The following is a 27,445-nucleotide window of genomic DNA, read 5'->3' as shown; positions in this document are numbered from 1 at the left end:
TAAGGAATGGCGAAAATAAAAAGACCTGGATGTAATAGGTTTCAAGCACTAAACTAGGTCTCACTTCACATAGCAATGAATTTGAAAACTACAAAGTGTGTAGAAAAGTTGCTGATGTTTTCATGTTCAATGATTATGTTAAAACTCTTTTAAATTGATACTCAAAAAACAATGAGAGACCGAAATGCAACAGAAAAAATGCAAAAATGTACCATTAGATTAGGTCATACTGGTTGATTTCACAAATTCTAGAAGTTTTGAAACTTCTGCCTAAATTTAAACCACTGTTTCCTGCTGCGCCTCAGCAAGTATGGCTGAAAAATCTGCACCCAAAACCTTCCCCCCAAGGATCCCCTAGAACTGCCCCAGACCGGGGGCGAGTGTTTTGGCAAATCCCACTGCGTAAACCTGTGGGATTTTTTTGAATATCTTATCTCATTTGTGCTGTTTTTTTTAGCATTTTCAATTCTCTTCAGGCGGTCTTTGGGCACAGCACATCCCCCTTGGGTTGATGCCTGGGCACAGCATGTGCACCTTGGGCTGGTTCTTGGGCACAGCACATCCCACTTGGGCTGATGCCTGGGCACAGCATGTGCACCTTGGGCTGGTTCTTGGGCACAGCACATCCCACTTGGGCTGATGCCTGGGCACAGCATGTGCACCTTGGGCTGGCTCTTGGGCACAGCTCATCCACCTTGGGTTGATGCTTCAGCACAGCATGCCCATCTTGGGCTGTTTCTTGGGCACAGCACATCCACCTTGAGCGGATGCTTCAGCACAGCATGCCCATCTTGGGCTGTTTCTTGGGCACAGCACATCCACCTTGGGCGGATGCCTCAGCACGGCATGTGCACCTTGGGCTGGTTCTTGGGCACAGCACATTCCCCTTGGGCTGAGGCCTGGGCACAGCACGTGCACCTTGGGCTGGTTCTTGGGCACAGCACATCCCCTTTGGGCTAATGCCTGGGTACAGAATGCCCACCTTAGACTGTTTCTTGGGCACAGCGTACCCCCCTGGGCTGGTGCTTGTGTACACCACGCCCCCTTCGGCTGGTGCTGGGGCACATTAAATCCCCCTTACAGACCAGTCCAGGACATGTCAAAATGATAAAGATATTTATTTCTGGCAAAGTTTGGACTTCGGTAGAATGTGCAAGTTGTGTTGTTTTAGAGATGAAAGAGCACTTACCTTATCCACATAATTTGCCATTTCCAGCAGCCTGTGCTTCACCCTGTCCATGTCCTTCCCCTGCCACTGGAACTGAAGAGACGTCACATGTAAAACTATACTGTAAAACGAACACTTATACAATATTTCGGAGGTAACAATGGCGCCTGTTCCATTAGACCTGTGTACATTAGACGAGAGCTGTACAAATCCTGAATTACTCTTGTGCTTTTATAGAACTGCATTCACGACTAACAAAGACTTTCCACTATGTAGCTGCAGTAGTAACCATTACTTTATACAATAGAAACCTCCTCCAGATCACAAAAACATGGCTGACTCATAGCGGGAATTTTGTGAAGGTGCAGAAATACATGTAAATAGTCATTATCCAAAAATATATGTGATTTACAGCTCACAAATCTGTCAAAACCCCATTGGTTATTGCTGCCACGTCTCAGCCGGGCTTAGTTGCCTTGGTACATAACAATTTAATGAGATGCTTTTACATTGGTTTCGGAAGGAAAAATTTCGGTAATAGAGGCACTGGTATATTCATATGGCATAGAGAGGACAAGGCGTCTAGGTGGAGATTACAAATGGGTGGAGAGGCAGGATTGGACTGACACCCCAGGGTCATCCTCTTGTGGTCCAGGCTCCAACACAACAATTGACCCAAAGAAGTGCAGCTGGGGGAAATCCAATATGGAGGCTACAAGGGTCTATTTAGCTGATAAAGTAGTCTGGGTCCGTTGGAGAAGAAAAAGTACAAGAGAGTCTAAAATAAGAGAAAATATCAATATAATTACTTGTCACTTCTTCTGACTAATGGTTACTCAGAAGAGCTCAGTGGTGGGAGTACTGGGATTTGGATACCCACCAATCTGATTACAAAGACCTACCTCAGGGTGAACTGGTCACCAGGAATGGGATTTTTCGCTGATGATGGGTTCCAATAGCGTATGCCTTTGTCAGCATTCCGAATCATTTCAGCACATTATAATAGTTTATTTTCACACTACCTGGGTCCTTGCCAGCAGCATGTGGTTAGGGAGGGGGAGGGGCAGCTGCAGCGTGTGTGTGCCTGTGTCTCAATTGTATTTTCAAATTGCTTGCATTTCCACAAGAAAAGAAGGTCCTTGGACCAGTATTTTAAAATTTAACTTTTATTATTCCTTGTTAATATGAGCAAATTAATGTTTGTATTGGTTATTTGTTCAGAAATCGTGTGCTAGCCAACATAAAGGTGAATTAAAAACGTGGCGTGGTGGGAGTAGGTGCTGTATTCTAATAGGATTAGGAGGTAGGAATTCAGATGTTTATGGGAGTAGGTTTAGGTTCACACTAGTGCATCTCTCAAGGAGTTTATCAATTGATTGGGGTGTATGGATATCCGATGTGATAAGGTCTACTACAAGGAAAGCTCCTTAGGTCCGCTCCTACACCACAGCACTCACTGCACTGTTTCTATGCGGTTTGTTTGATTGCCGCTATTCATTAACTTCTCCACTATCCTAGGAAATCCCTACGTGCTCTCTCCTTGATTGGTCCCTAGTTGCAGTATATCGCTGCAGTTCGACGCACTGCTACACTAGATTTGCCCTACTTCTTTTCACCACTATTAAAAATGTAAACGCTCATACAGCCCCCCCGACATGTTTCGCCATATTTATGGCGTCCTCAGGGGGTATCAGCCCTGATACCCCCTCCACTTTTGCAGGTCTTTTTCTTAACTTTGGAGATGGCCTGTGTCTCAGTCTCCTCATGTGTTCTTCGTCTCCTCCATAACATCCCCCTCCTCCCCTGACTACTCAATGCACATGATAGGAAGTGGGGAGGGAGTTGGATGCGTGTGGAGGAGGGGAGACTGACACAGGCTGCAGCTGCCCTTCATCAGGGACTCAGCACACGCTGCTGGCAGGGAGCCAGGTAATGTAAAATAAACTATTATAAAGTACTGAAATGATTCAGAATGCATAGTCTATTGGAGCCCGTCCTCAGCTTAAAATGACATTCCTTGTGAAAGTTTCTCTTTAAGGATAGATAATCCTTTTTTGAAGGCTGTTAACTCCTTTACTTAGACACCAATGGAAAAAGTACAAAAGAAAACCCAAACACCTTGTTGCTGGACTTGTGATAAAATTTCTGAAAAACATAGGGGCCATAGGTTTGTTCTTAAGTTGAATTTGTATGGAAGTCAAATCTGTATATTTTATAATTGTAGATCCAGACAAAAAAATTTTTTGCCCCAGTGACAATCAGAGTTTGAAATTTTCAATAAATTATCAATAAATTTTCAATCAATTATCAATAAAACTTCATTACAGACACCTTACAGCTGATCATTGCAGCCTGGGACTATAGTAACATCCAGGTCACAGGAGGCAGAGGAGTCCGTCTGTAACTAGGGGTCGTCTGTAAGTCGGGTGTCCTTCAGTAGGGGACCGCCTGTAATTGTCTATTTTTTTTGGTCTGATAGCAAAGGGGTGGAGCTTAATTAAAGGGGAGTCTTGTAAGTTTTGCTTATTCTCTATTGAAGTCAGCTTTTTATCCGTACTCTGCATGTTCTGAGTAAAGGGAGAAGGAGGTTGATACAATGATCCTCACAGGGAATATGGAATGTTAAGGATGGTCAGAAGATGTTTGTATATAGAGTTAACCCATTATCTTATCCTGTGGGGTAAACTTATACAGGCAGTCCCCTACTTAAGGACACCCGACTTACAGACTGTGACCTCTGGTGACCTCTCTGGATACATCACTATAGTCTCAGCTGTAAGGTGTCTGTAATGAAGCTTTATTGATAATCCTTGGTCCCATTACAGCAAAAAATTTTGAAACTCCAATTGTCACCGGGGAAAAAACAAAAAAAGTGGTCTGGATCTACAGTTATAATATATACAGTTTCGACTTAGATATAAATTCAACTTAAGAACAAACCTATGGAACCTATCCTGCCTGTAATACATTTTCATGGAGCCGCACCTGCTCTCGTACGTTACATTCGGCACTTCTTGTTAGCACACAAGAAACCTCCAACAATTGTAATTTGACTTTATATTCATAAGATGTACATCACACAGAAAATGCAATTACATTGTTGTTATACTTTTATACATTATTGATTTTTCTCTCCTGTGTGGAGAAGACAAATATGACAGGTTGATTATGTTCACTGTCTAAGTTGCCATTCATTGTAAGTCTAATGAGGTGCGGTGTATCTAAATTTATCCTATTACACACACAGGCCCATATATCAGGGCTTCCTGTAGCCAAAAACCATGCAAAACCCCCGTCATGGGATTTAGGAAAAGCTATGAACTACAATCTCAGCTGTACAAGTGTTACCCAATATTCATGTATTTTTGTGTGTTTTTTGGCGTTCTGCACTCCTTAGCAGCAGAGGGCTGAGTGATACTGACCTGTCTGCTGTGGCATCTATGGTTCCAGTTCTGGCTGGAGTGGAAGCGGTGAGTGGCCGATGATGGACCCGTGTGTACACGGTTATGGGACCTTACAACAGGAACAGAAGTAGAGGGGATGGGGGCCAAGCCATTGGAGGGGATGGGGACCAAGCCATTGGAATCGAGCATCCCACAATCACCCAATTAATAAGAAGTTTTCACTAAGGGTTGACTCAGAATTTGGAAATTTAGGCAGAGCAAGTGTCCAGCCACCCAGAAGAACCACTTACCTCAACCTCCATTCATTATTTTCATGCAGCATCTTGTGAATGTAACTATTTTACATCATTTGAACATCATGTATAAATTGCGTTACAATGTGGCAACATTAGAGGGGTTTTCCAGCTATAGATAGACCTTCTTTTACTTTTTCTTCTCCAACCCGCCCAGACTGCTATGACAGCTTGATAATGAATTTACATATTCGGCCTCTTATTACAGATCTTTGGTTACAGCTTTAGGTGTCATTGTGCTACTATGGTGGCCATATTAAAGAGTTCTTGAAATAGTAGAAAAACCAGCGCTTCCGGAGACGTTTGTGGTATAAAGATGAAAAAATTCTGTTCTTTTATTTGTTCCTCTTTAAAATCATAACACGGCAGTGTGCACATACAAGGATACACGGGGTAAATCCAACGCGTCATGGATACATCTACAAGAAGTTCTTACCTCTACCTCTTACCTCTAAAAAAAATCAATGAGGAGCTTTTGAATGATCCTGTGACTTATCGCAGACTCTCCTCTGACCCGACCAAAAGCTGTCAAAACAGCATGAGGAAACACCTAGAGCAGTGATGGCTAACCTATGGCACTGGTGCCGGAGGTGGCACTCAGAGCCCTTTCTGTGGGCACTCAGGCCATCACCAGAGATGACTCCAGGTATCTTCCTGCAGTCCCAGACAGCCCAGGACTTGCTGTGCACAGAGATATTTTAAAGTGACAGCTCTACCTGGGACTATTTTCTGCTTTATTGATGTCCTCAGGTGCTGGTATCAATGAGAACTGTGACAGAGAAGGGAGTATAAATCACAAATTAAATTTTTGTGTTGGCACTTTGCGATAAATAAGCGGGTCTTTGTTGTAGTTTGGGCACTCGGCCTCTAAAAGGTTTGCCATCACTGACCTAGAGGAAGGCTTGGCATTGGGGGTTCTGAATAAAAAGCTCAGGGATTTTCTATATGTTGAGTTTTCCGTCATGCCGGTCTTCCACTCCCTCCCCAAGGTTCACAAAGGGATTTTTCCCCCGCCATGTAGACCTATAGTCGCTGGCATTGGGAGCCTTGGGGAGAGACTGGGAGATTGGCTTGACCATTACTTGCAACCTTTAACCTGGGTTACACCCAGTTACCTCCGAGACACTAAACATCTATTACAAAAAATTGAAACTTTCAAGTGGAAAAACACATATAGTTGGACATCCTGCGAAGTATGTGCTTTGTACTCGTCAATTCCACACAAGAAAGCTCTCATATATTTGGCCAAACATTTGAATGAGTTTAGCACATACTCCCTAGAACTCAAGGAATACATTCTGATGACAACAGAATTTCTTTTGGAAAACAATTTTTTTATGTTTAATAATCATTATTATTTGCAAGTGGAGGGGGCCCCTATGGGGGCTAAATTTCCCCCCTCCCTTGCAAACATTTACATGATACAATGGGAGAAACAGTACATTTTTTTTTTAAACAATCCACACAGGTCGTCTATAGGGTGGTTTGGCCGCTATATAGACGACCTGTTGTGGATTTGGAACGATACTCCACTGGAATTTGAGAAATTTGTTTCCTACCTTAACTCTAATGAGATGAATTTAAAATTCACGCATTTCTTTGGGGGCCTTAGTATAGATTTTTTGGATGTTACTTTGGAAGCTAAAAAGGACATAGTCACAGTATCCCCTTTCCGCAAACAGGTTTCAGGGAACACTATTTTGTTGTCCACGTCGTGCCACCCGAAGCACGTCGTGGACAACATCCCCTTCGGGGAATTGATTCGTATCCGCAGAAACAGCTCCACAGATACTATATTTCATCAACATTTAAAGGATTGGGAACATAGGTTACTAGAGAGAAGGTACAGACCGAAGATCTTGTCTTCTGCTAAAAAAAGATTGAGCAACATACAAAGATCCACACTTTTGAAAGACAAACAGCACAATACTTCACAAAAAGGAGGTGAGGGTTTGACTCCCATCTCATTTACTACTACATACAGCAATCAGTTTCATCAGATTAAAAAAGTTGTTAATAAATATCTTCCAATTTTGGAACAAGACAATGATTTGAAAATCTGCCTTAAACGGGGAGTACGGTTTAGCTCCAGAAAGGCCCCAACTATTGGGTCTCTGGTGTCCCCAAGTCTATTCACATCCACTGAGAATAACACTAACGACTATTCCTGGTTACATCATGTGGGTAACCACAAATGTGGTCATACACGATGTTTAACATGTGGTTTCTTAGTCACGACCGACACCTTTACATCATGCACAACGAACATAAGTTACAAAGTACAGACATACGTCAATTGTAACACCTCTTACATGATATACCTCATTACATGCAGTGTTTGTAATAAACAATACGTAGGATGCACCAACAAGGATCAGAAAACATCTCTCTGACATTAGGAACACTAATCTAACAAATATCTCTGCGGCTTCTAAACATTTCCGAAACATCCATCATGGAGACACCAGCTCCTTTAAGTGGATGGGCATAGAAAAGGTGAAAAGACCAACTAGGGGTGGTGACCACACCAAAAAGCTGATGAATAGGGAAACCTATTGGATGTTTCTTTTAAAAACCACACAACCGTTCGGTTTGAACCTAAGACAGGATTTAATCCTGTGCTATTAGAGGTTCCAGGCAGTTTACACCACATGCACCTTTTTTCTTATGTGACTTATATACGCCAGTAGTGCATCACATAGTTTGTGTAGGTATAGGCTCGGACTCATGTACCTGCATTATATCGATCAGGTAGTGAATAGCCCGTGCATTCTAATATGATTGTTTTCTTGCATGTATATACATTTCCTTCTTGTTAATTAGCGATTGGGTCCAGAGGGTAACTCATGTTTGGCCGCATAAGTCATTTTTTACTAGGTTCCGAGTGTCAGTGCGCCATGTATATACATAATTATTTCTTCATATCTTCTACTTGATATCATACATTAGTTCAATACAGGTGCGCATTATTGTCTTTTTCCACATGATTCCTTTTTCAGGTTGGTTTTAACGATTGTAATTATGTTTTTAACTTACCACGCCGTTGTTTTGTTAGGGGGTGTGACTGCCCCGATCGTGTGATCCAGTCACGTGACCGTCACATTCCGTGTCCGTCATGTGATTTGGGGGCGTGGTCGTGACGTCACACGCCACTGAACAGCGCGAGGTTTAAATAGAGGTAAGAACTTCTTGTAGATGTATCCATGACGCGTTGGATTTACCCCGTGTATCCTTGTATGTGCACACTGCCGTGTTATGATTTTAAAGAGGAACAAATAAAAGAACAGAATTTTTTCATCTTTATACCACAAACGTCTCCGGAAGCGCTGGTTTTTCTTCTCTTTCATTGTTGCCTTAAGTCTATGGGGATCTTCTTGTATCCGTGCGCTGGAAGCAGACTGCGTGATTGGTGAGCTGGATCTTTTTCGTTTTTTCCTTTGTGCTTAGTTAAACTTTCTTGTAGTGTTTGTTCTCCAGCCGGCGCACACTACTAGGACAGCTTCATAATGAGCGCACAAGTTACTGTCATGACATATTTGCTACATTGGGGCTTATTTACTAAGGGTCCGTCGGACGCATTTTCGCCAGGTTTCCAGACGATTTCAATTTTGCGGCGTATTGCCCCAGGATTTTGTCGTACGCAATCGGATTTTGGTGCATCGGCCAGAAATGGGGGGGCGGGCTGTCGGACAACGCGCAAGATTTAACATTTAGAATTGTGTTGCAAGACACGCACTTACAAGCACCGGGAAGAAGCAGGTGAACTCCGGAGGGCCTCAGTGCAGAAGTGACGGATGCAGGAACGCGGGGGCAGGATCTTAGTGAATTGCGGCAGACCCAAATCCTCGTCGGACAACGCACCGCGGGATTGCGACAGGACCGGGTAAGTAAATCTGCCCCATTGTGTACAGCTGTCATGTAGCAGTCGTATTAGTTGGCCACATGAAGGAGGTTTTCCAACAAAAAATAAATCGTTAAAAGTAAATTTATGGACGACCAGAGCCAAGAAGGAAAAAAAATATTAATGGCACTTATTTCACACTGGCTGCCCGTCCCTATGGCACTTACCTGCTATCATAGTTCATAGTCCTAGGATAAGGGCACAGCCCTTGGCCCCAATGCAATTTTTTTTAGAAACTGTCCTTCACCATGGCCAGCCCTGGTATATTGATGATGGAATTTTAGGAAAGAGACTGGGTATGACCATTACCCCTGCACCCCTGTTAGCCAAGACATCAACTCTCGATACCCAACCTTCGGAATTTCCGATATCTGAACCCTGGGACATCCATTTCCTATTCTGTATCCATGTCCTTTACATTAACAATACAAAAAAAGAAGCAGTAGTTCCCATTTCTTACCTCGCGATTATCAGCCACGAGAACCAGCTCCACGTACTTGGTGATCTTCGAGGTGTCTCTCTTGTGCTGCCGAAAGAGATTACATAGAAGTTTAGTAGGATTGTAAGAAGCCACCGGACTCCACTTCCAAGCCAGTCCTGGGCTTTCCGAGTCTCACTATTCAGTAAATGGATTTTCTCACATCTACAGTTTTGGGGAGAGGAGTCTTTAGATAATAGGGGGAAAAGAAGAAATGGGAGAGAAAAATACCAAAGTCTTTATAGTGAGAATTGACACAATTTATCACATTTTGCTCAGGGTTTGTGGGGTCCCCGAGGTCCAGTCCCTGAATGTGAAGTGATGGTTTATCTCACTTAGGTTTACATGATATGTACATAGAAGTATTCCCTCCCCCACATTTTACCAAAATCATATCTGATAAAATAGTCTCACACCTCGAATCCCAGAAGCAGCTGCCGATTATGTAGGGGGATAAAACATGGCCTCTTAAGACGGTGTCCGGTTATCCATGTCCTCACTGACTGTTCCATAACCACCAAGCTAGTTCCTTTATGACCATTTACAACCATTAAAGGGGCTTTGTCCATGAAAAAGTTCTCAAATTACAATCCCCTCTTGATGTTTATACAATATAGTAAATTTTAACCCCTTTACTATTTTAATCAGTTTTATTGCTGTTTTAGCTTCTATCACTCAGTGATGGTGAGTGTAAGAGTCCAAAGTGTGAGCGGGGACTCTCTTAGCAGACACTTTATTACCCATCTAGTGCTATGAGATGCTGTGAGCTGACAATGTGCTTAGATTATCAGGGTCCAGGGTTTATCTACACTTTTATTTAGCTTCTGAACATTCACTGTCTAAGCTGCTCTTGTAATGCAGGTGGGGAGGGGCAGGAGGCAGAGTGCACTGCAGTGTGCAGACAGGAGAAGCTATTCATGAGAAGCTTTGCCCCACCAGTCCTAAGATTTACGGTTGTATCCAGAGACAACTGAAAGTGTATACAATAGGACTGATAGAGACAGGTTGGACTTATATCTGTGAAATGCTGTATTATTGTTAATAACAGTGAATTAGAGAATGTGTTATTTAAGTATTTGAGGATTATTTGAATATATTTAAGATTTTTTTCTTCGTGGGAATACCCCTTTAAGTCAGGTGCCTCTTGTTAGCCTTTGTAACCATTAAGTACATGAGCTCCTGTTATTCTCCATAATGACCTCGTCGGCCTCGGTAATCAACATGTGAACCATTTCTTGTTAGTCTATGTAACTATTACGTCAATTGCCCCTCGTGCACTTCTAGAATCTTAGAAACGTTGGCCATAGAGATGGAGATTCCTCAGGAGACGTCATCAACAGTTAAACTTGTGGGGAGAAGACATCCGGCCCCTGCACTGATCATCTTTTTATTTGACAGATTACAGGACTTAAGGCTATAGGATCCGTGGCCCTAAAGCGTCCCCCCCACCCCGAGCACAGGATCAGGGATTACTGAATGCAACATAACGATATGTGGAGAAATCTTCCAGAGTTTCAGGGCGAGTTTGGCTGCTAGAGATGGTTTCACCCATAATCTCTGGTGACTTCATAGCTCAGTGATAATCCTACTAATAGTCTCCCTTTGGAGTAGGATCAAAATATATGTGTAACGAGTGACAACAGCTTTAACACTTCCAATGCAGCCGGATCCCCATGTCATGTGATCAGTGGGTATAATACAAGTCATAGGATTTACAATCTCATCTTCAGCGCATAATAATCCTACATAGATCTCTACAGGTTTTATTAGAATTTAGTCAATTTAAGGAAACATAATATTGTTATCTTCATTGTCACATTGAATCAGAAATAACTTATTTTTACAGTCAATGAGGCTGAATAAGGGTTTTGCAGGATGAGCTGTATTTTTCAAAGGATTATAATGGGATGACTTTAACTCATTGACTACACTTCTAGTAACAGTTTTGAAGGGGAGGACTGGACAAAACAGGTCAAGCTCTTACATTTTTTCAATATTGAGTTATTCACACTTATTTGAAATAGTTTAGAGTTTGTTTTTTACATAATATGATTTTTTTATAATAAAAGTTTAATTCTAGAGTTTACAAATTTTTGTCTTTCATTTTGGCTTCATCTTTCAAAATATATAACTTTTAAATATGTCCAGTAATGAAGCTTGTTTAGAGTTTGTTTTTTGTGAGAGAAGCTGTACTTTGTTTCATACCTCTTGTCAGGATCATGGGAGGTATGGGAGGTGGTACTAGCCGACACCTGAGATCGGAGTCTAAGTGGCACCTGGTCTCCACCAGGTACCACCAGGTTGTTCCACAGGTGCGACTAGCCCACGGTGGCAGCCGAGGTCAAGGTACCTTAGCAGGAGACAGTCTCAGGGTCAGGTCCAGGCTCAGGGTCAGGGCTGTCTCAGGGTCAGTCTCAGGGTCAGCAACGGAAGGTCACGGCAGATGGGAACGGGAACAAAGGGAAAAGGAACACAGGAATGCAGGAACACGGGAACACAGGAGCAGGAACACGGGAACACAGGAGCAGGAACACGGAATATGGCTGGGAAGCTTTCTCTAAGGCGTAGGCACAAAGATCCGGCAGGGTGTGCAGAGAGGGGCAGATTTAAATAAAATCCTGGGAAATGGCCAGCGCCAATTAATGGTGCGCTGGCCCTTTAAATTTTCTGAAGCTGGCGCACGCACGTCCCCAACTCCTAGGGAGCGCATGCGCCGGCTTCAGAAAATTTAAAGGGCCGCACACGGACCGCAGACGGGGATCCGGAACGGGGACAGGTGAGTCCGGAGCCAGAGCAGGGAGGGACATGGGTGCGCCCGCGATCCGAGATAGGGATCGCGGGCGCACCAGTGACATGTCTCTAGGTCCAATAGCTTTTGTCAAGTCCCTACATTTAGAGGGAGTTACTCTACTGGATGTCCCCTCTATTCTAGATGAAAAAATGTTTTAGGTCTGTCTCCAGGGGAAGGGACAGCCCTCGCACAGACCTCTTTTTAGAAAAGCAATGATGACAAAAAAAAACACCTAGTGGTGATTCCCAATTGGTTTAATGATTTTTTATGTTTCCAGTTTGGGAACTTTCCGCACACGTAGTTTTTCATACAACTGTTAGTTCTAGTATAAGGGGAGTGCAGCTCCAGGAAACGCACAGAACCGCAGTTTTTCCTTCAACTATAAATGTGCCTTCAATTAAGATGAAGCCGAAGAGGTTTGTGTAATGAAACATGGGAGGACGGATAATGAAATTCTGCCTTTACCATCTTCAAAAGCTGGAACAGATGATAATAAATCTTCCCAATGTTATTTTTTGCCTTCTGCAAATATCCATGGTCGATGATCTTCTTGTTTTTTTGTTTTTTTTTAAAAGGTTTTCAGAATTTGCAGCCATCTACGTGATTGATACGATAACTGCTCTGCTATTTATTTTCAGTGTCTCCTTCTAAAAATGACTCGCTTTATTGTTCTAGACTGGAATCAATATTTTTACGGATCCGCCCGGCCCACCCGGACTCTGAAAAACATTTCATGGTGCACAAAGGGGTAAATGTGTCCTGAATAATGTGGTATTGAATGTGAGCAAAAAAGTTAATTTATGCATTTGAGACCACGTCCAATTTATTATAGATTATGGGAAATATGAAATTGAATACTAAGAATTCGTATTGGGGCTCATTTACTAAGGGTCCGTCGGACGCACTTTTGTTGGTTTTCCCTACGATTTCTGCTTTGCACCGAATAGCCCCGGGATTTTGGCACACGCGATCGGATTTTGGCGCAGCGGCTCCCGTTTGCACGTGACAGAAATCGGGGGGTGTGCCGCCGGACAACCCGCCGGATTCGGACAAACCACAGCATTTAAAAACGCGATTGTGTTGCACTCACATGCACCAGGAAGAAACGGGTAAAATCGAAACTCGAGCGCATAATCTTCATAAATTGTGCCGGACCCAAAACCTCGTCGGACAACGCACCGCGGATCGCGACAGGACCGGGTAAGTAAATCTGCCCCATTATGTTACATTATTTATTGTAATGTGCTACATTGTGACAGTAAAGCCTTCAGTTCCCATTATGTAGACATGATATACAAAATAACTTCTACTTTATGGATTCTAGCCAACTGTCCTAAATTTCTAGGACAGTTCCTCATTATTCAGGGACAATCCTGGAAAGTATAAAACATGTCGCAGTCTGAAAAGAGTTGTCCATAATAATCCCCACCCCAAAAAGAGAGAGAGGTCCTTTCTAGTTTACAGGTGGGGGTTGAACAGGCGTATTCCCACATGTATCAGCATTTTACTAATTGGAAGGTTGTTCATCTTCTTGGCTTCCATTATCTTATATTATCTGTGATAATATACTTCATGTCCCAGGCCATTCTTTAGGATTCCTTACAAGGAACCTTTCCTCCAAGTGGAAGGTGCTTGAGCAATGGTTTCCCCCATGCTGGTTCCTGCAGAGGTTCTGCCTTCTGTTTCCCAACAAAAGTTCACGAGGGCAGGGAACAAACCAGTTTCTTGTCCAGAACCCAATGTTCTCTTGTCCTTGATCCCGTCTTGCCAAGATAAGATATTTACAAGTCTCCCTAATCTATGGCAGGAGTTTTAACATTGCAAGGGCTGAATCTGCCAAAGACCTTGTACGTATGTGATGCCTCTCAGCCCTGGGCTGCTGTCCCCCTGGGACCACTTCAAGAGTTGCTGATCCCCCTGCAACAAACTCATGGTCTGTGTGTAGGGATAATGGTTAAAATGAGGAAGGTTTGACTTTGTATGTATATAAGATCCTTATTACATATCTTAGTGTCATCAGCAGAAATGAAATCTTACTTACCCAGCATCCACCAGTAACCCCTTCCCAGGACATAAATACCGCTCTCTACGTGCACTCAGTGCGGAAGATTCTAAAGCTTTTATTTTACTTAAAACCCTCAGCGGACACATCTATAGTGTTTTCCTTTGTGTCTATCGGCCTGCGATACCATCTTCCTGCCCATCTGCCTGCCTTTCTATATTCCCTCCCATCTGTCCGCCTTTCTATATTCCCTCCCATCTGTCCGCCTTTCTATATGCCCTCCCATCTGTCCGCCTTTCTGTCTGCCCACCCATCTGTCCGCCTTTCTATATGCCCACCCATCTGTCCGCCTTTCTATATGCCCACCCATCTGTCCGCCTTTCTATATGCCCACCCATCTGTCCGCCTTTCTATATGCCCACCCATCTGCCCGGCTTTCTATATGCCCACCCATCTGTCCGCCTTTCTATATGCCCACCCATCTGTCCGCCTTTCTATATGCCCACCCATCTGTCCGCCTTTCTATATGCCCACCCATCTGTCCGCCTTTCTGTCTGCCCACCCATCTGTCCGCCTTTCTATATGCCCACCCATCTGTCCACCTTTCCGTATGCCCACCCATCTGCCCGGCTTTCTGTCTGCCCGCCCATCTGTCCGACTTTCTATATGCCCGCCCATCTGTCCGCCTTTCTATATGCCCGCCCATCTGTCCGCCTTTCTATATTCCCTCCCATCTGTCCGCCTTTCTATATTCCCTCCCATCTGTCCGCCTTTCTATATGCCCTCCCATCTGTCCGCCTTTCTGTCTGCCCACCCATCTGTCCGCCTTTCTATATGCCCACCCATCTGTCCGCCTTTCTATATGCCCACCCATCTGTCCGCCTTTCTATATGCCCACCCATCTGTCCGCCTTTCTATATGCCCGCCCATCTGCCCGGCTTTCTATATGCCCACCCATCTGTCCGCCTTTCTATATGCCCACCCATCTGTCCGCCTTTCTATATGCCCACCCATCTGTCCGCCTTTCTATATGCCCACCCATCTGTCCGCCTTTCTGTCTGCCCACCCATCTGTCCGCCTTTCTATATGCCCACCCATCTGTCCACCTTTCCGTATGCCCACCCATCTGCCCGGCTTTCCGTCTGCCCGCCCATCTGTCCGACTTTCTATATGCCCGCCCATCTGTCCGCCTTTCTATATGCCCTCCCATCTGTCCGCCTTTCTATATGCCCACCCATCTGCCCGGCTTTCTATATGCCCACCCATCTGTCCGCCTTTCTATATGCCCACCCATCTGTCCGCCTTTCTATATGCCCACCCATCTGTCCGCCTTTCTATATGCCCACCCATCTGTCCGCCTTTCTGTCTGCCCACCCATCTGTCCGCCTTTCTATATGCCCACCCATCTGTCCGCCTTTCTATATGCCCACCCATCTGTCCGCCTTTCCATATGCCCACCCATCTATCCGCCTTTCTATATGCCCACCCATCTGTCCGCCTTTCTATATGCCCACCCATCTGTCCGCCTTTCTATATGCCCACCCATCTGTCCACCTTTCTATATGCCCACCCATCTGTCCACCTTTCTATATGCCCACCCATCTGTCCGCCTTTCTATATGCCCACCCATCTGTCCGCCTTTCTATATGCCCACCCATCTGTCCGCCTTTCTATATGCCCACCCATCTGTACGCCTTTCTACATGCCCACCCATCTGTCCGCCTTTCTACATGCCCACCCATCTGTCCACCTTTCTATATGCCCACCCATCTGTCCACCTTTCTATATGCCCACCCATCTGTCCACCTTTCTATATGCCCACCCATCTGTCCGCCTTTCTATATGCCCACCCATCTGTCCGCCTTTCTATATGCCCACCCATCTGTCCGCCTTTCTATATGCCCACCCATCTGTACGCCTTTCTACATGCCCACCCATCTGTCCGCCTTTCTACATGCCCACCCATCTGTCCGCCTTTCTATATGCCCACCCATCTGTCCACCTTTCTATATGCCCACCCATCTGTCCACCTTTCTATATGCCCACCCATCTGTCCGCCTTTCTATATGCCCTCCCATCTGTCCGCCTTTCTATATGCCCACCTATCTGTCCACCTTTCTATATGCCCACCCATCTGTCCACCTTTCTATATGCCCACCCATCTGTCCACCTTTCTATATGCCCACCAATCTGTCCACCTTTCTATATGCCCACCCATCTGTCCGCCTTTCTATATGCCCACCCATCTGTCCGCCTTTCTATATGCCGACCCATCTGCCCGGCTTTCTGTCTGCCCACCCATCTGCCCGGCTTTTTTCCCACTTATCTGCCCTATCTATCTTTGTCTCTGTCTATCTATCTTCTATCCATCTCAATCCATCTATCTTCTTTTGTCTTTTCTAGTCTTTCACTAGATGTGTTTTAGCACATGGGAATAGGAGTAAATATGGATGTATACACATGTTTTTCTATGTAGCCTTCAATTGTGCCCCTTGGTAAACGCAGCATGTCCCTTTGCTTATATTAAATACATAGTCTGTATGGTCAGAGCCGGGGCTCCTGGCATCACCATGACACGTCCCTTTAAGGAGCTGAAAATCCCAAAACCTTCATCCAGCTTTAATATGGATCCCCTCAAATGAATCCTGAGAATCCTGAGACTCAGGACGTTATGTAACAGTAACTTGAATATGTTTCAATAAAGAGGTAAAAAAAATCGAGATTTGTGTCAGTGTCCAAATATTTCTGGCCCTGACTGTATACAGAATACACGTCCGTAATGTGGGAAGACGACTTCTCCTTATCAGCGGGAGATATAATAAAAGTTATAGGACTTGAGTGCAGCTCTCCTCCAGCCAGAATAAAGCTGCAATAAGGGATCATTAGGAGCGAGACGCCTGGGCTGTGAGCGCACACTTTCCCGTACCGCGCTGCGGCAGACAATAGAGGATTTATGACGCCGCTCATTTTATTTGTTAGATGCATTAAGTATTGTTCTCCCGCACAATAAAATGTCACATCCGATCAGTAAAACTGCCAGGATCAAACCCGCTCTCAGCGTCCGGCCGATCAGCAAAACAAACTGCTTAAAGGATCCATGAAAGGCTCCGGCACCGCAGGGATGCAAGGAGCCAGATGTTGTGGGACTGGTGCAGGGGCAGGCTGAGCGCGCTGGGAGTTGTAGTTCCTTTACATCTGTAAACCAGGGGACTTGTTTATTGAAGAGACTTGAAAGGAAACAATGACACCGATTATTCCAGTATAAGAAGGATTATTTCTTTTTTTAATTTCCTTTGGTACTTAAAGGGGTCGTCCAGGAGTGTTGGGACCACCTCGCTTTACACCTAGCACAGTGCCATACATTTAATTGTGGCTCATCTCGGTATTGCAGCTCAGCTCCATTCACTTGAACAGGACTGGGCCTGATGGGCTATGGATCTAACATCACTAGTGGGGGGCAGTGACAGACCCCCTCTGCCCATCTGCTGTATGAAGCCAAGATATAAAGAGAGAAACTCTGTAAGATGTTGTCTCACAGTCATTGAATGGGAAGGATCTTATACACAGAGGATGATAACCGGTGCACAGCTGCATGAGCTCCACAGGCACTAGCTCAGCTTGGAACAGCAAGCAGAGTTCTTGAACATATTGAACACAAAATAATGGCGCTGGTACCAAGAGGCATCTTAATCTGAGGACCATGAGAGGTCATCATATGTGGAAACTCTTGCCATCTCATTTATTTTCCAGAAGATATACAATACAACAGATCTCCAAGTGCTACAATAATAGATCAGCAAATTATTCAGCATATTCATGTCAGCCTGACACTCGCTATGAACTCCAAGGCCCAGATTTTGTCCGGCAATTAGCCACGTGTCCAACACATTGTTATGCTCTTCATCAGGATTTTCTGCACCAAAAATATCATATATTGGGGCTCATTTACTAAGGGTCCACGGACCGCACTTTCGTAGGGTACTCCGACGATTTCCGAATTGCGGTGCATTTAAAAAGGGTTTGTGTCGCACGCGATCGGCTTTCCTGCGACACAAATCGGGGGGACATGCCATCAGACCTGAGCGGGGAAGCGACACATGCAGGATATCGGGCGCACGATCTTAGTGACTCCCCGCACAGTGCATTATACATGGACAATGCACTTACATGCACCAGGAAGAAGAAGGTGAACTCCGGGGACCTGAGCGGGGAAGCGACACATGCAGGATATCGGTCGCACGATCTTAGTGACTCCCCACACAGCGCATTATACACGGACAATACACTTACATGCACCAGGAAGAAGAAGGTGAACTCCGGGGACCTGAGCGGGGAAGCGACACATGCAGGATATCGGTCGCACGATCTTAGTGACTCCCCACACAGCGCATTATACACGGACAATGCACTTACATGTACCGGGAAGAAGAAGGTGAACTCCAGGGACCTGAGCGGGGAAGCGACACATGCAGGATATCGGGGGCAGGATCTTAGTGACTCGCTGCACAGCGCATTATACACAGACAATGCACTTACATGCACCAGGAAGAAGAAGGTGAACTCCGGGGACCTGAGCGGGGAAGCGACACATGCAGGATATCGGAAGCAGGATCTTAGTGACTCCCCGCACAGCGCCTTATACACGGACAATGCACTTACATGCACCAGGAAGAAGAAGGTGAACTCCGGGGACCTGAGCGGGGAAGCGACACATGCAGGATATCAGACGCACGATCTTAGTGACTCCCCACACAGCGCATTATACACGGACAATGCACTTACATGCACCAGGAAGAAGAAGGTGAACTCCGGGGACCTGAGCGGGGAAGTGACACATGCAGGATATCGGGTGCAGGATCTTAGTGACTCCCCGCACAGCGCATTATACACGGACAATGCACTTACATGCACCAGGAAGAAGAAGGTGAACTCCGGGGACCTGAGCGGGGAAGCGACACATGCAGGATATCGGGTGCAGGATCTTAGTGACTCCCCGCACAGCGCATTATACACGGACAATGCACTTACATGCACCAGGAAGAAGAAGGTGAACTCCGGGGACCTGAGCGGGGAAGCGACACATGCAGGATATCGGGTGCAGGATCTTAGTGACTCCCCGCACAGCGCATTATACACGGACAATGCACTTACATGCACCAGGAAGAGGAAGGTGAACTCCGGGGACCTGAGCGGGGAAGTGACACATGCAGGATATTGGGCGCACAATCTTAGTGACTCCCCGCACAGCGCATTATACACGGACAATGCACTTACATGCACCAGGAAGAAGAAGGTGAACTCCGGGGACCTGAGCGGGGAAGTGACACATGCAGGATATCGGGCGCACGATCTTAGTGACTACCCGCACAGCGCATTATACACGGACAATGCACTTACATGCACCAGGAAGAAGAAGGTGAACTCCGGGGACCTGAGCGGGGAAGAAGCACATGCAGGATATTGGATGCACGATCTTAGTGACTCCCCGCACAGCGCATTATACACGGACAATGCACTTACATGCACCAGGAAGAAGAAGGTGAACTCCAGGGACCTGAGCGGGGAAGTGACACATGCAGGATATCAGGCGCACGATCTTAGTGACTCCCTGCACAGCGCATTATACACGGACAATGCACTTACATGCACCAGGAAGAAGAAGGTGAACTCTAGGGACCTGAGCGGGGAAGTGACACATGCAGGATATCGGGCGCAGGATCTTAGCGACTCCCCGCACAGCGCACTATACACGGACAATGCACTTACATGCACCAGGAAAAAGAAGGTGAACTCCAGGGACCTGAGCGGGGAAGTGACACATGCAGGATATCAGGGGCAGGATCTTAGTGACTCCCCGCACAGCACATTATACACGGACAATGCACTTACATGCACCAGGAAGAAGAAGGTGAACTCCGGGGACCTGAGCGGGGAAGTGACACATGCAGGATATCGGGCGCGCGATCTTAGTGACTCCCCGCACAGCACATTATACACGGACAATGCACTTACATGCACCAGGAAGAAGAAGGTGAACTCCGGGGACCTGAGCGGGGAAGTGACACATGCAGGATATCGGGTGCAGGATCTTAGTGACTCCCCGCACAGCGCATTATACACGGACAATGCACTTACATGCACCAGGAAGAAGAAGGTGAACTCTAGGGACCTGAGCGGGGAAGTGACACATGCAGGATATCGGGCGCAGGATCTTAGCGACTCCCCGCACAGCGCACTATACACGGACAATGCACTTACATGCACCAGGAAAAAGAAGGTGAACTCCAGGGACCTGAGCGGGGAAGCGACACATGCAGGATATCGGGTGCAGGATCTTAGTCACTCCCTGCACAGCGCATTATACACGGACAATGCACTTACATGCACCAGGAAGAAGAAGGTGAACTCCGGGGACCTGAGCGGGGAAGAAGCACATGCAGGATATCGGGCACGCGATCTACTTGGATCGGAGATCGCGACTTGGACGGGTCAGTTAATGTGCCCCGTTGCCTCCTCCTTCCTAAATGCTCTTTACTTCCCATCCTTCACTGACCCAGGAGGACAGGACTGTTCTCCAGCCGTGTGCACACTTAATAATTGTATCCACCATAAGACATTTATATGTGACATACCCACTGAGCAATGCTTACCCGTTGTAAATAATCTTCAGAGTATCGCAAAGTGTCATTTAGAGAAACGCCTGAGAGGTTGAAATGTTGGCTGCAGGATCCAGGAGCCAGCTTGAGATGTTCGGCTTTGTAGAAGAGGTGGTTGCTTGTAGAATTAGCCTGTGGCTCCAGGACATATGCTTGCTTTTCAAGTGTAATTAATCCCCTGGAAATACACAAACAATGTGGTTACCGCAGAATGGAGGGAATATTCATATATGAGGAGGAGTTCAGGATCTGCATGGATACAAGCCCGGATAATGTCACAAGGAGCTACAATTCAACAGTTTACAGGCCTAGAAGGATATTTTACCCGAGTTGGATTTACTTCTTTGTTTATGTCAGGAACGCAACTAATTTACATACTACTTTATTTATACTTTTAATATGCAGCCCCCCCCAAAAAAAATAAGCTGACTGTCAACTGAACTGCAAAACGGGAACAACCAAAAAGAGTAAAGTTAAAAATATTAGAAGTTCTTCTAACTGCTCTATGTATATTTTTGTCTGAAACTACAAGAAGAACCCAAATCCTTCTGGGCTGTAAATATGGTACAGGCGGTCCCCTACTTAAGGACTCCCGACTTACAGATGACCCCTAGTTACAGACGGCCCCCTCTGCCCCTTGTGACCTCTCTGGATGTTACTATAGTCCCCAGACTATAATGATCAGCTGTAAGGTGTCTGTAATGAAGATTTATTGATAATTCTTGGTCCCATTACAGCAAAAAATTTTGAAACTCCAATTGTCACCGGGGAAAAAATTTCTTTTAGTCTGGATTTACAATTATAACATATACAGTTTCAACTTACATACAAATTCAACTTAAGAAAAAACCTATGGACCCTACCCGGGGACTGCCTGCCAAAATCTGAAAAAATCACTTTTTTGTTATATTGTGGAGAAGGATATTTTGCCAATGATCCGATTATGGATTGTTCTCGTCGCCATAACAAGGCCCTCTTGCCGTTTTTTGAAATTCTACCATAGTTTCTGTTATTACCACCTTCTTAGGTCGGGTTTTCCTTAGTTTTACTACTCGAACTATAAATAATCTCTATAATTTATATTGTAAATGGTGGTTAGATGAGAATTGCTTCTTTTATATCATGGGGTTTATGGGGTTGGAAAGTGTCCTATTTTGACATAATTTGGGGGTCATCTCCTTGATGCTTTATTATATATACATTCTTCAGTTCATCAAAATGTGCCCCCTCCATCAACCCCAAGTCTTTCAATTCATTAAAAGGTCTTTCTAGTCGAAGTCGACATTTCCATCTAGTGCCCACCAATCACGAGCAGCCGTTGTCAGATTCCCCAGCTCCCGATTGGTGCCCGGCTGTCTTGTCTTCTACAGTCTCAGAGCACCCAGCTGACAGCAGAGATTAGCATACTGGATAATAAAGGTCCCCTGTAAGTATGGAAGTTATACTTTCCTCATATGTGTGCTCTTGGTTCGTGACTCTACCCGTCTGATGTGACAGAGCTGTAAATACTGAACTCGGGAAGGAAAAGTCCACCTACACCAGAATTGGTGAAACAATGGCCATTAAAGTACACAAAGGGGGTCATTTACTAAGGGCCCCGAATCACATTTTTCCGTCGTGCTACCCGAATATTTCCAATTTGTACCGATTTTCCCTGAATTGTCCTGGGATTTTTGCGCAAGCGATCGGATTGTGGCGCATCGGCGCCGGCATGCACGCAGCGGAAATGGGTGGAGGGGGTGTCCGCAAGAAAATCCAACGGATTCGGAAAAACCGTCATATTTTTTTTAAAAGTGCTTACCTGCACCCAGCAATGGACAGTGAACTTCAGTGAACTCCAACGGACTTCAGCGCAGCAGCGACACCTAGTGGACATCAGGCGCGCAACCTTAGTGAATCGCCGGAAGACCCGAATCCTCCGCCCAGAACGCGCCGCTGGATCGCGACAGGACCGCGTAAGTAAATCTGCCCAAAAGAGTTGAGGTCCATGAAGGAGGTAAAAGATCCTCTTTAAGCACTGTTTAGGTGGTTCATAGCCAATGGGGAATTTTTTTTTATTTACTTAATTTGTTCCTTGTTTTTTGCCTCCATGTGTCTCCAATTCTGCAAATTCCAAGCCAATGGCTCATTCCTAAACTCCATGGAGGAGCCGTAGGGACCTGTCCACTGACTGTACAAGAATAAGGTCGTAATCTACTCTGCAGGTGGGTGATATTCCTTATATATTACGGAGTGTGGATAGCAGCGCTACTGAACATTTGAAAACGGAGAATGTTTTTATAAAATGTAAAGAAGGGATTAAAAAAGGTTACAAAAAAACATTCTACTTGGAGCCATTTTCTAAGGTAGCGCTTTAATGCCAATTTTGGATAATTACAGTGATTAAACCGTCACCGTGGGCAAACGCTGTGTTATTTATTGCATATTGAGGTCACTGTTTGTTAAATAATTGTATAATGAAGTTTAGAGGGAAAAATCAACACATTTAGCGAGCTCGGAGCAGAAATTGGTTAATTGCATTGCTCAGCTCCAGTCCTCACCTTAATGGAGCCGGCCTGTTGGAGAGACAATTTTAAGGTCTGTTTAGTTTACACTTTTGCTTTAGAAAAGTGGATTATGCGGGAAATTGTACTGTCATATTCTATTAAGGAAAACGGGGCCAAGATTGTAACGAATGCCAAGACTTAAGATAAAAAGGCTGTCGAGGAAAAAAAAATGTTTAGACAACCAAAGGGAATTGGCACTGATGTGTGTAATGACAGACATCCCAAAGAAAGCCCACAGGTGACTGCATGTCATGCGGAGAGCACTCTACTGAGAGCACTCTATTATATCTACATCACTAAGTGACTTCCAGTCATCACTGGGCCTGAAGGACATCATTCTAGTAATCACTGGCCCTTAAAGACCCCGTTCTAGTCATCTGTCCACCATACACAAGTTATTATCATAACACTATACTAAATACACTATACCGGAGCATTCTAGTGATCACTCTAAACTACAGAGCGTCCTAATGTAAACCCATTACATAAGAAAGTGTATTGTAGTTATTATACAGCACATATCATGGTAACAGGGCACCACACAACATTTATAAAATGGGAGTTCTCTCATTTAGGAGAGGGGCCTCGGACTATAGATCCCATTGCTCATCAGTATACCAGACAGAGCATTCTGATGTTCTATACACTGTATGTTGAGGATTCTACTGATCGCTGCACTGTATGCTGGGCATGATGTAGGGACTCCCGATGTGCTCCGTACCTATGACACACACCCCTTACAACCCTGTGTACCTTTATCTTATCAAGAAATATCCGGAAAAACACCTTTAAAAGTTGGAATATGGCGGCCACAGCAGCCTCTTTATTAACAACATACAAAAAAGGGAATTAAATATATTAACATAAATAACATGTTACAAAATAACATTTATAAACTATACATGAAAGAACCTGCAGAAAGAAGGTCTATGAGGGCCAGAGAGAAGAGAGTGTGCGCAATATTCCCCACGCCGCACCGCTCCGGCTTGTGGGGTGACAAAAGTGTCGCGGACACTCAATTTCCTCCTCCCAGGTCCACCCACCTGGTGTGACCAAACGCTCGTTGTTACCAAACCACTTCCACCTGTATAGTGCTTCACCCCACTGGCCCTCATAGACCCCGCCATACGCGAGCAGTAGTAAACCCCTTTACTGCTGTGCGCTCCGCCATACCTGAAAACCTCTCTCTATACCTTCCCGGATCCCCAAAGCCCACAAATCAATGCCCATATCATTCAGATGAACCCCGTCGGCACGACGAAATTGTGGATCGGTATTCTCTAAGTCGTCGTGACGTACTACGATCCCCCCTTGTCGGGTAATGAACTTAGACACCGCTTTGTTAACTTTTGCCCGGGCGCGGTTCAGCCTATACACCGACCTGGCGTTGCGCCATTTGAGTCGGGGAAGGATATCAGACCAAATGAGTATGATTCCTGGGAACAGAGACAGCAGGCGCATGGTGTCATATTTAATATCTCTAATCAGCGACTGAGAAGTACGCGAACCTAAATCATTACCTCCCAAATGTAAACAAAGGACATTAGGTTCCCTATCCAGCCGAGCATAGTAATGTAGCTGAGGGAGGAGAGCACTCCACAATATTCCCCGAGTTCCTAACCAGTGGACCTCCGCTTCACTTCTGGGTAAGCCCAACCTGCGACCCTGTGGACGGACATCCGCTCTGCGTGCGCCCCAGACAACAAAAGAGTGGCCTACAATCCATACCAGGCACTTGGACGGAGCTAAAAAACAAAACAGGAACGTTGTTGCATTTCTATCCCCGAAAGAGCCGGAAGGGGTGGGGGGGGGGGAGGTAGGGGTGGTGAGAAGGTTGGGAGGGGGAGGGGAGGGGGGGGGAGGGGGGGGGAGGGGGATATCGGTCCGGTAGTAACTTACACTACTAAATTGGGGCGCACATAGATCTTAAAGCGCTTTGACTCCCACCGACCGATTTGCTTAATCACCTCATCCGGAAGACCCCAACGAGCTGCCTCTGTGGCGGCTCCAATACGAAAAGAGTGCGAAGCAAATTCCCGCGGGTCTAAATGCAGATTTGCCAGTAGCTTCCTAAACATGACTACAAACTGGTATTTAGTTAAAGGTAACCCATCTTTGTGGATTAATAAAGGAATAAACCCCTTGGGCCGTGATTTCAAAAACTGAGACACCATTGCTACCGGGCAGACCGGCGAATCCGGCAAACTATTTAACACTATTGTGGATCCCTTTCCCGATTGATCCGTTTTTGATCTGGCCAAGAAACATTCTATCTTACTATCCGTCAGGCATACGGCACTGTACGGAAGACCATCGGGTTTGGTTTTGCTGGAATTCAGCAATTCGCCAATCCTAAACGCCCCGAAAAAGGCTAGGGCGAATGCTGCTTTAAATAGAGCTACTTCATAGGCATCTCTGCAAGCCATAGGAAGAGATGCCGTTAATTTCAGCAGCAATGCAAAGGAGACTGGACGACGGATACGGGGGGTCTGTTGGAAACTGCGGGTGTAACCTTTTATTGCCTGTTTGATCAAGAAATGTTTTGTAAAATCTTGGCCTGAAAACAGTTTAAAATAAAATGCAAGAGCTGCTATTTCTCTCCGCAAGATTGACGGGGACACCGACATCTCAAGGCGGTGACCTAGGAAACCCACTAAAACTACTACCAGATTGTTTTGATAGGGGCTAACACCTAACCCCTCGCACCACTGTTCCCAAGCTAGCCTTGTCACATTGTAAGACCTCCATGTACAGGGAGCTAGGGACTGTTTTATAAAGGACAATGCCACCTGAACGGGATATCCCAAACATGAAGTGGAACGTAGGTCGGGACAGGATCCGCATGCGGGGCCAGGGACCGGAACAACTCCCACTGTAAATGAGATAAAGCAAATGCTGTAGCATTAGGCTCGCTCGGGACATGTCTAGCACTCAACCATATATTGTTTGACAGACATAGCAGTACCAGATGTCTAAGAATATTGACAACCTGCGGGGATGAAGCTGTTAATGATGTTAAGGCCTGAGCCATTGTCTCGTTGGGTGTGTATACTTTTAAACGCCTGTTAGCCAATCTGGAACCCCAAACCGTCAGGGCGACCACTAATGTGAATAATCCCGTTAATGTAGCGTTCCTGATGACACCTGCATCTCTCCACTCCGTAGGCCAAGCCTCTGCCACCCAAGCGCCCCTCAGATAAGCCCCAAAACCAAGACCACCAGACGCATCGGTGTAAAATTCCACCTCTTCGTTGGATGTCCATTCCTGAAGCCAAACCGACTTGCCATTAAACTTAGCCAGAAATGATGACCATACGGCCAAATCTGCTCTATGCGCCGCTGATAGTCTGATAAAGTGAAGAGGAGCACGAACTCCCACCGTAGCTAATGCTAGCCTGCGACTAAATATCCTACCCATGGGTATGATCCTGGTGGCAAAGGCCAGCTTCCCCAGAAGCGACTGCAGTTGACGTAATCGCAGCTTACGCGCTACCCGGGCCGTCTCAATCGACTCGCGCAAGTCCTGCAGCTTATCCTGTGGCAAGCGACATTCCATTGCGACAGAGTCGATCTCAATGCCCAGAAAGCGCATGGTTGTTGCCGGGCCTTCTGTTTTATCGGGTGCTAGCGGAACCCCGAAAAGATTTGCTACCCTCTGAACAGTGCTCAGTAATACTGAGCACACATGCGAATTTGGGGGGCCTATGCATAAGAAGTCATCCAGGTAGTGAATAATGGAATCGATGCCCGATTCCATCTTCACCACCCATTCCAAGAAAGTGCTGAATTGTTCAAAGTAGGAGCATGACAGCGCGCAACCCATGGGGAGACATTGATCTACAAAATAGGCCCCATCCCAGTAACAGCCTAGCAAATGAAAAGACTCAGGATGAACCGGGAGCAGACGAAAGGCTGCTTCAATATCCGTCTTAGCCAACAGGGCTCCAGGGCCCATTAGTCTTACTAGGTCAATCGCCTTATCGAATGACACGTAAGATACTGAACATAGTTCATCCGTTATCCCGTCATTCACTGACAGCCCCGGGGGTTGAGATAGGTGGTGAATTAGGCGGAATTTATTGGGTTCCTTTTTAGGGACTACCCCCAACGGTGAGACTATAAGATTACTTAACGGTATTGATTTGAAAGGACCTGCCATGCGGCCCAACGCTACCTCTTTGAACAATTTTTCGTGAACTACTTGTG

General features: G+C 45.6%; 1 protein-coding gene across 1 annotated transcript in view; it reads right to left on the bottom strand.

The window, feature by feature from the left end:
* Nucleotides 1–27,445, bottom strand: part of ADAM12 (ADAM metallopeptidase domain 12) — a 390,586-nt gene that overhangs the window by 138,076 nt on the left and 225,065 nt on the right. The window contains exons 6-8 of the mRNA XM_072130819.1: nucleotides 20,688–20,871; nucleotides 9,227–9,292; nucleotides 1,190–1,261 (exon numbers count right to left, since the gene is read on the bottom strand). Of these exons, the coding sequence (XP_071986920.1) occupies nucleotides 1,190–1,261; nucleotides 9,227–9,292; nucleotides 20,688–20,871 (322 nt within the window). The remainder of the gene's footprint in view (nucleotides 1–1,189; nucleotides 1,262–9,226; nucleotides 9,293–20,687; nucleotides 20,872–27,445) is intronic.

Source organism: Engystomops pustulosus, chromosome 11, assembly GCF_040894005.1.
Source record: "Engystomops pustulosus chromosome 11, aEngPut4.maternal, whole genome shotgun sequence".
Lineage (NCBI taxonomy): Eukaryota > Metazoa > Chordata > Amphibia > Anura > Leptodactylidae > Engystomops > Engystomops pustulosus.
Note: the sequence above shows the minus strand (reverse complement) of the source record. Positions and strands in the feature narration are given on the sequence as shown.